This window comes from Hylobates moloch, unplaced genomic scaffold, assembly GCF_009828535.3.
Source record: "Hylobates moloch isolate HMO894 unplaced genomic scaffold, HMol_V3 SCAFFOLD_19, whole genome shotgun sequence".
NCBI lineage: Eukaryota > Metazoa > Chordata > Mammalia > Primates > Hylobatidae > Hylobates > Hylobates moloch.
The window spans coordinates 6,501,158-6,511,036 of NW_026652294.1; the positions used below are offsets into that span (position 1 = coordinate 6,501,158).

Genomic DNA, 9,879 nt, shown 5'->3' on the forward strand with positions numbered 1-9,879 from the left:
AAAAAAAAAAAAAAAAAAAAAAAGAAAGAAAGAAAGAAAAAGAAAGAAAGAAAGAAAGGAAAGAAAAGAAAAGAAAGAGAAACAGCCAGGGGCCTTGAGAATAAAATGCACTTCCATAATTGGCCTCCCTGGCCCTGCAACATCAGGCCCTGCCCACCTTGGCCACCTGGCACAGGCCCTATTTGTCACATGTCATGCTTTAGCTTTGTTAACCTGTTTTCAGGTCTTCTTGAAATACACCATGCTGGTTCCTTGTATATGGACGCTTTCTGCTTGGAACTGTCCCCCCACTCTGTTCCCAGGCTTCCTTTTCTCCATCCCTGAGGGATGCGCTACCTCCCAGGAGCTTTTCTGAATGGCCTGGGCTGGAGTAGGTCCTCTTCCTGACACTCTCCCCTAGAACAGAGATTGTCACCAAGTGGATGCCCGACAAATATTTGTTGAATGAATAAATGGGTAGATGAATGAAGCCCGGATTCTGCCAAACCACCCTTCTTTACTTGTTCTTCCCCAGGCCCACTGAGATGTTCCTCTGTCTGCCATGCCTCAGGGCCTGACTGACCGTACCAGTGAACCCAGCGTGCCCCCGGCCCTGGCAGCCGGATGGCTGATGCATGCAAAGTGGGCATCTCCTTGCCCAGCCGCCTGATCGCCCTGGCGCAGCCGAATCTGAAAGCTAATGACATTATTGTGCAGAGACACAATGTCTGTGGGCATTTGCTGACCTGAGCTTTGGTGAGAGCTTAATCCAGCATTCTCACCCTGCTTTTCGCAGGAACACAGCGGTCACTCATCTTGGCACCGGCACTTCTGGGGAAGATATAAATGCCACCTCCCGCTGGCTGAGCTTCACGGCACTCGCAGGGGCTGGTGTCACTGGTAAGATTGCCTCTCTTGCTTGTCTTCCCTTCTTTCTCTCATCCTCACCCCTGTCGGCAAGTGTGGGAGCACCCGGATTCTGACAAGTGACTTTGGGCAGAGACTTCAATGCTGTTAGCCTCAGTTTTCTTTTCTGGTAACTGGGAAGGGGGTTAAAAAGCCTTCTTTATTGTACAGATTCAAGAGAAGTTAGGTGGATCATCCAGCACAGTGCCTGGCACACAGTGGGCATTGGGGTAATGTTCTTTATTATTAATATTAAACAGACTGTCAGCATCCTTGTTTCACCAGTTGCTGAGGAGGAGAATGTAACTGAGGGTTTTGCAAGAATCAAACCAGTGACAGTTCAGCAATGTTTCTAGGTGGGTGAGTCCGTTTTCCTCCACATCTGCAATTATGGGGCACCCACTCTGTGCCTAGCCTCTGGGAGTGCTAGGGGGTAGGATGCAGCCTCAGGTATGTGACAGCTCCCAGCAACAGGTGATTTCAATGCCACTAAAGCGTGGTAGAAATGACTCTAATAATGCCACAATTGCTGCCATTTGCTGCGTGCTGAGCGTGTTCTGGGACCACGGCCAAGTGCTTCTGGTACATTACATATTGAATCCTCACAACCTGTTCACAGGTATTATTAGACATCATTACTGTCCCCATTTTATAGACCAGGAAGTTGAGGTATAGGGAGAGGATGTGACCTGCCCAGAGTCTCAATTCTGGTAGGCAGCAGAGACGGCTCCTGAACTGGACCAACTGAGCTTCTTCAGTCTGTAAACACTCAGGATTGGGAAGCGATAGGGCGGGACCTCAGGCACTCTGACAAGCCCAGAGGGCTGGTTTCTTGCGGGAGTGCAGTAGGTTTGGCTGCCAAGGTGCGTAACTGCATTTCTTCCTCCTGGGAAACATCCAGTCTTGGCCTTTCATGTGGAAGGGGCTTCTGGAAGCTGGCGTTATCTCTGAAGAGGAAGGCCAGACTTCCTCTCTTACCCCTGGGGAAACACAGCCTGGTTTGACCACGCCTCCTGCAGGAAGGGGGAAGAGGCTGACACTTTTCCAGACTTTTCTGATGTTCTCACTAGCTGGTTTGACCACCCCTCCTGCAGGAAGGGGGAAGAGGCTGACAATTTTCCAGACTTTTCTGATGTTCTCACTAGCTAAGGCAGGTCTACCCTGCTGCCTGCCACAGTGCCTGGATTTCTACCGTCGCACCCATTTCTTCCCTTTCTTGTAACGTGGGTTCTGTATCAGACGATTTCACTAATGGGGGAGTAAAACCAGTGGCAGAGAAGAGAAATCTAGGTACCAGGATGGGGAGAGGAGTCCCAGGGAGAGGGTGGGAGGAGGAGCAGGGGAACAGGGAACTTTGTGAGTTTCTAAACTGGGCACCACCACAGCACAAAATACAGCCAGTGCATAGGTTTTGTTTGTTCCACACAATTTTATTTAAGAAATTTCTGCATAAAGGCAGAAGTTCTGGGATTGACCGTTCTATATTCTGTGTGGTATCTATTGTCTGGGGTTGAGTGTCGGGGACCCACTTGGGACCTCATTTAAGCTCTAGTTTATTACCGCTCTTTTTCTTTGAGTAGACCTCGTTTTTCCCTCCTTCTGGAGCTGGACTGGATAGAAATAAATGAAGCTAAGGACAGAAGTTGAAGTAGCTGCTTACGGACCCCACAGCTCTGGGATGGTCTGAAACCAGGGAAAAAAGAGAATGTTTGGGGCCAGAGGGGAGTAGTCTCAAGGCCCCACAGAGTGAAAAAGCCAGTGGCCCCTCCAGGTCCTCACTGCTTTCTTCCAGGTCATTCCTGCACGGGACAGTCCACCATGGCCTCAGACCACCAGACCCAGGCGGGCAAGCCACAGTCCCTCAACCCCAAGGTGGGTACCTCTCAGAGGAGGGGGCATGCAATGCTTCTCTCCCAGATTTAGTTGCCCTTCTGTAAAATGGGCTTGGCATCTTTCTTCATGGGTACCCCCTCTCCGCCCCTGCCCCTGTCTGGGACTCAGTCTCCTCTACCCACACAGTTGGGGCTGATTCTGAAAGTCCCTCCCCAGCCCATAGCTGGCATGCTGGGATTCCCAGTATCAGCCTCTGGCTTTGGAGACTTCAGTTTCTCTCTCCCTTACCTGTTTTGCCACACCCTATTGTCCACAGGGCTCCCTGAAACTGGAGTAGACCCTCATTCTCAGTCAGAGATGGGATTAGTGGACGGAAGGTGTGTGTGAGTCCTGGCTCTGCACCTGCTGTGTGACCTGGGCCAATTATTTGATCCCTCTGAGCCTCAGTTCCATCTCTGTAAAAGGAGGAGTCAGATTTATTGCATAGGGAAGTTGTGAGAGCCAAAGAAACCAGGCTCAGCCTAACACCCGGCCCGGGGTGAGCATCCACCTAACACCAGCAAATAATTCCTTCTTTGATTTCTCATCCACCTGCCCACCCAAGGGCGGCAGGATCTTATCCCAACGTCAGAGGCTTGTCACACCCAGTCTGCCCTCAAAACTCTATCGAGGAGCACCCACTTGACTGCCCTCCTGTGCCTCCCTGCTTTGGTAGCCCCTGGCACAGGTTCCTTCAGGAATGGCCCCTTTGTCTGACTCGGTGCCTCCTGGGCCAGGGAAGCCTGAGCAGATGCAGCCCCTCACCTGCTCACCCCAATCCGTCCCTTTTGAGGCTTACTTTCCAGAAGAAGGACAGACAATAAATAAATGAATATATGATTTCCAGTAGTGAGAAGTGCTACAAACAATTGTAAACTAGGGGAAGGGGCTCCTGAGCGTCTCAGTGGTTGTGTTAGCTCCGGTGGTCCAGGAGGGCCTCTCTGAGGAGGTGACTTTGAGCAGACACCTGGGTCAAGTGAGGAAGCGGCTATATAAAAATGGGGGGTGCCTTTGCGAGGCCGAGGCGGGAGGACTGTTTGAACCCAAAAGTTTGAGGTCAGCCTGGGCATCATAGTGAGATCCCATCTCCACAGAAAAGTGAAAAATGGAGGTGAGGATTGATGAGAGCATCCAGACAAAAGGAAGAACAGGCGCAAAGACTCTGAGGTGGGAATGAGCTGGGTGAGTTTGGAAAAAAGCAAGAAGCTCTGTCCACTAGACCTATAATGTGAGCCACATAGGTAATGCAAAATTTTCTTTTTTTTTTTTGAGACGGAGTCTCGCTCTGTCATCCAGGCTGGAGTGCAGTGGTGCAATCTCGGCTCACTGCAAGCTCCGCCTCCCGGGTTCACGCCATTCTCCTGCCTCAGTCTCTCCGAGTAGCTGGGACTACAGGCGCCCACCACCACGCCCGGCTAATTTTTTGTATTTTTTTAGTAAAGACGGGGTTTCACCGTGGTCTCGATCTTCTGACCTCGTGATCCGCCCGCCTCGGCCTCCCAAAGTGCTGGGATTACAAGTGTGAGCCACCGCGCCCGGCCTAGGTAATGCAAAATTTTCTAGTAGCCACATCATAAAAAGTAAAAAGAAATAGGTGAAATTAATTTTCATATTACATTTTATGAAACCCAATATATCCAAAAGATGAGCACGTTAATATATAATCAATGTAAGAATTATTAGGCAGATATTTTACATTATTTTTTCCATTCTGAATTTTCAAAATGTGATGTGTATGTTACACTTAGAGCACAGTATAAGTAATAATATGGGCTAATTACATGTGCTCAGTGCCATATGTTACTAATGGCTGCTGTGTGGGACAGTGCAGGCTTAAAGGATTGGATAATTTGTAAAATTTTGCCCTCTACTCTATTGATTAATAACAATGCTATTCAGCTCCTGGGTCCTCTGAGCTTCTGGGCTTTCAACTGCATGGAGAAACTGCCCTTCCTCACCTGCCTACCCCTATGCAGGTGGGCACCCCAGGCCTGCTACCTCACAAACTGCATTTGATCAAGATCCCAGTGTTCTGTGCACAGGTTAGAGTCTGCAAAGTGCTGCTTCAATTTCAGCTGCATCAGACAAGTCTGGGCTTCAATTTCACCTCTTCCACTTATTCACATGGGATCTGTAGCATGTCTTTTAATTAACATAATTGTGTCTCCCACAAGCAGTGCAAATACTATGTGCTAACCACCCACAAGCCCTGGTCTCCCAGGCCACGGTAATGATAAACTCTAGCCCCGAACTTCCACATTCTTGAGTCCCCATTTTACAGATGAGGGAGCTGAGGCCCAGAGTATTGAATTGCTTTTTAGGTTTGTACAACTGGATGTAACAGAGGACACATTGGAACCCTTGTCTCCTGACCCTATCTCTGGCTGAGTCACTGACTGTAAAGGGCTGGGTCACTGACTGTAAAGGCTGGATTGAGCCCGTGGAATTCGCCTCTAAGCCCTGTAGGGCACCCCTTTCCCTTTCTTTGTGTGGCTAATCCCAGGCCTGGGAGAGAGGGCTATGTTTATCCAGCCTGTGCTGACCGTGTTGATTCTGTAGCTGCCCCGACTGGGAGTGTGCTGACCTGAGCCCATCTTTTCATCCAGGGGCAGTTTGCTGGGGAAATGCGGCTGGAAAAGCTCTACCTCCAAAATTCTCACTGGAACCGTGAAAGGTGGCAGCTAGCCTCATGGTTAATGCTTGGATGTGGGATGTTGCGTGGGTCCCCTCACTTTGCAGAGCTTCAGTTTCCCCGATGGGGATCCCATGGCCCCCTCCCTTGGGCTGATGAGAACATTAGGGTTGAGTGTTAGGGTTTGCAACGTGCTGCTTCCATTTCAGCTGCATCAGACAAGCCTGGGCTTCAATTTCAGCTCTGCCACTTGCTGGAATCTGTACCGTATCTCTTAACATAATTATGTCTTAATTATGTCATAATTAGGTGTCCCACAAGCAGAGCAAATACTGTGTGCTAACCCTTATGCTCCCCTGAATCCTTCTAACAAACAATATCACAAGGCAGTTTCTGTCTTTGTTTCTTTTTCTTTTTTTTTTTTTGAGACGGAGTCTCGCTCTGTCGCCCAGGCTGGAGTGCAGTGGCGTAATCTCGGCTCACTGCAAGCTCCGCCTCCCGGGTTCACGCCATTCTCTTGCCTCAGCCTCTCCCAGTAGCTGGGACTACAGGCGCCCGCCACCACGCCCGGCTAATTTTTTGTATTTTTAGTAGAGACGGGGTTTCACCGTGGTCTCTATCTCCTGACCTTGTGATCCGCCCGCCTCGGCCTCCCAAAGTGCTGGGATTACAAGCGTGAGCCACCACGCCCGGCCTTCTTTTTCTTTTTAAAAAAAAATTAGAAGTGGGGTCTTGCCATCTTGCCCAGGCTGGTCTGGAACTCCTGGGCTCAAGCAATCCTCCCACCTCAGCCTCCCAAAATGCTGGGATTACAGGTGTGAGCCACCATACCTGGCCTAGGTTCTGTCTTTATTTCCCATTTTACAGATGGGGAGACTGACGCTCAGAGAGGAGAAATGCAGGCTCAAGGTCCCAGGCTGCTTATAGCCAGAGGCAGGGCTATTTGATTTTATGTTTGATTTGTCACTCTGGAGGTGAACCCTTCAGCATCCTTTGGGTTCTGTGAGCTCCCTCCCCACGTCTACCACCCAGCTCTCACTCCTCTTCATCATGATGAGGGTCCGAGTCTTGCTTCCTGTTGCAGATCATCATCTTTGAGCAGGAAAACTTTCAAGGCCACTCGCATGAGCTCAATGGGCCCTGCCCCAACCTGAAGGAAACTGGCGTGGAGAAGGCAGGCTCTGTCCTAGTGCAGGCTGGACCGTAAGTACCTGGGTGGCCTCTCCTGGTCAGGGACTTTGGGTGAGGTGATCAGGTTGTGGAGTGGGGGAATCTACCCTTGCTCCTGTATGCAAATCTGGGGACCAAGTTTTGGGGTCTGGCAGCCTATGGAGATATTTCATGCTTTGCAGTCAGAGCTGGGTTCAAATCCAGGTTCCGCCACTTCTGGGTTGTGTGGTGTTGGACCAGGACCTTCCCCCTCTGAGCCTCAGTTTCCTCCTCTGTAGGATGAGGTTAACCATGTACTCTGGGGATGAAAGGAGAGGGTCATGTGGAAAGCCTGATACAGAGGTCAGCCACTTCCTCAAGGCGGGAAGATGGACATAGTGACTCCTGAAGCTTTTAGAACTGCCAATCTCTGGCTCCAGGAGTGTCCTCACTCCTGGGAGGTTTAGGGCTGGATGTTCCAGCTCTGCATCCTCTCCTCCCTTCCCAAATCCTGACAATACTGGGTCTTTACAGATTTTTTGGCACACTTGGGGGCCAGGTCTCTATCCAAGAGAGAAGGGGAGCCGAATGGTTGACTCACCTTATGTGATGTAGCTGAGCATAGTCCTATGTAAGCCTGCAGAGAGTCTGGAACACAAAACCACAGCTTCTCTGATCACTCCTTCTCTGTAAAAGCCTCAGGATGTAGGAATGTCCACTGGTGGCCAGTAAGTCAGATATAGCTGGAGATCCTAAGGTGACCCATACCACACCTCCAGGTTCTCAGGGAATTTTGCAGAGTTCCATGGCCCTACATGGGTCAGAACCTGAAGATGTGCAGAACACAGCTAAAGCAGTGGCCCTGCCAAGCCTTGGTCATCTGACACACTCAGGGAATCTGTTACATCCAAGAGAATCCCTTTCTGGATAGCTGAGATTTGACCGTTTAAGCACCACATCTGATTTTCAGCTGCCTTTTCAAATATTTTGATGAAAAAAAATTTCCCAAAGAGATTTTACACTCTTCTGCTTTCTTTTATAAAAATATAACATTTAGTATTTTTATTAATTATCATTTATTTTAAAACTAAGAAGATATGGTTTAAGGCAAAAAACCGTATGACTTGTATTCACTACTCAGAAGTAACCATTGTTAAGATTTTGGTATGAATTTGGATTTCTCTCTCTCTCTCTGTCTGTGTGTATATATAATCAAATCAAACTTGGATCATACTAAATATAATGTTTTATTACTCACTTTGGAAACTTTACAAGGTAGCATGAACTCTCTCCATGTCATTAAATAGCATTTTATGTTGGTGTTTTTCAAAGTAGTTTGAGGAAAATTAGCATCAGATTCACAGAAGGGAGATGCTTTAAAATGGAGGTTCTTGGACCCCAATTCAGCCCCACTAAATCAAACTTAGCTCTGGAGCCTGGAATCTGCATTTAACAAGCTTACCTGGTGATAGTTACACCAATTACATTTGAGAACCCACATCCTATGTCATTACTTACCATGGCTTTGTAACAGTCCGTGACTGAATATGTCATATCCAGGCCCTGACTGTAGGATGTTTAAGTTTTTCAGTTACTGGATATTATAAACAATGCCACAATGAACATCCTTATTCAGATATCTGTGATCCCTTGACAACTGTTTTTGTTTGTTTGTTTGTTTGTTTTGTTTTGTTTTGTTTTGTTTTGTTGAGACAGAGATGTAGCTCTTGTCACCTAGGCTGGAGTTCAATGGCGCGATCTCAAGTCACTGCAACCTCCGCCTCCCGGGTTCAAGCAATTCTCCTGCCTCAGACTACTGAGTAGCTGGGATTACAAGCATGCACCACTGTGCCTGGCTAACTTTCTGTGTTTTTAGTAGAGACGGAGTTTCACCATGTTGGCCAGGATGATCTCGAGCTACTGACCTCAGGTGATCCACCCGCCTCGGCATCCCAAAGTGCTGGGATTACAGGCATGAGCCACAGCGCCTAGCCCCTTGACAACTGTTTTCTAAGGACCCATTGCCTAAAGTAGAATTGCTGGATCAAGACTACTCTTCCAAAAGAGGATAATAAACACAGTCTCCTCTTTCGTTAATAACATTATTCCTCTGAACAGCCATTATTGCACATTGCTGAAATGTTCACCTCTGCACCGGTTGGCCCCAGAATGTGTCTTCTTTATCCTGTTTTCTGCTTTCCTCTATTAGCCATGCCCGACCTGAAGGCCATCCCTCCCTTTTTAATGTACTATTTTTCTTCTAATGTGGATCTACAAAAACAGAGTCTGGGCGGAGTCTAACAACAGGAACAAGAGAAGAAACAGATCCAAAGAGAGGGGCTTTGGGCACAGCGATGTTCTGGAGTCAGTTCTCAGTGGTGAAGGCTGACTGTGCATCTCTCTTCCTAACTTCACTTGCAGCCGTGTCATATTGATAGCTTGAAATCTGCCACAGTGGGAGCATTTACACCATGGAAACTGGCAAACGCTGCAAATCAAGAGTGTTAATTTCTGTTTTGTTTTCTGAGAGTTGGCTATTAACTTACCAGCATACTATTGGCTTTAGTGCATGGCGTCTATATGTTGGTATTTGTCGCTGGGCCGTCATTTAGACTGCCTTATTTCTTAACTGTGTTCTAGGTGGGTAAAGGCAGCAGAGCACTGAGTTCTGGATAAGTGAGGGGATTTTGCACTTGGATTTGCTGTGCTAAGGTTTGTGTGGGTCTATTACATCTTGCCGGGCTGGGCAAGAGTGACCCCTAGGGGCCAACGTGAGTAGCCAGGATTCTGCCATAGGAAGCTTGGAGTGGAACTGACCTGCCCTTCTCTCTGTCTCTGTGGCAGCTGGGTGGGCTATGAACAGGCCAACTGCAAGGGCGAGCAGTTTGTGTTTGAGAAGGGTGAGTACCCCCGCTGGGACTCATGGACCAGCAGCCGGAGGACGGACTCCCTCAGCTCCCTGAGGCCCATCAAAGTGGTGAGCCCCCTGCCATCATCCTACTTCCTCTCTCTGCCCATCATCCTACTTTCTCTCTCTGCCACCTTGGAGCCGGAGGTCTGGGGACCAGGAAGGAGCCTGCCCCTCTAGCATTGTGCCCCTTCTGATTGGTGAGGAACCTCCTCACTGGTGACCTTGCAAAAGTCATTTTACTTACCTGAGCCTCAGTTTCTTCATCTGTAAAATGGGCATATTGGTATCTACTGTCCTGAGATTCCAATGTGCTTATTAGCTTGAGGGTTGCCACACTGCGCAAATTGAGGGGGCTGCAATCACAAGACTATGAAATTCTCCAGAGGGCACTATTCACATTCTATTTTATGTGGTTGGTGCCCACACCCCC

At 48.6% G+C, this 9,879-nt stretch overlaps 1 protein-coding gene across 1 annotated transcript in view; it reads left to right on the top strand.

Annotated features, from left to right (window-relative positions):
- The first annotated feature begins 745 nt into the window (after window positions 1-745).
- The window catches only part of CRYBB2 (crystallin beta B2), a 679,427-nt gene continuing 670,293 nt past the window's right edge, over window positions 746-9,879 (top strand). Inside the window, exons 1-4 of the mRNA XM_058431692.1 lie at window positions 746-879; window positions 2,678-2,757; window positions 6,474-6,592; window positions 9,383-9,515. Coding sequence (XP_058287675.1) covers window positions 2,704-2,757; window positions 6,474-6,592; window positions 9,383-9,515 — 306 coding nt within the window. The 5' untranslated portion in view covers window positions 746-879; window positions 2,678-2,703. The remainder of the gene's footprint in view (window positions 880-2,677; window positions 2,758-6,473; window positions 6,593-9,382; window positions 9,516-9,879) is intronic.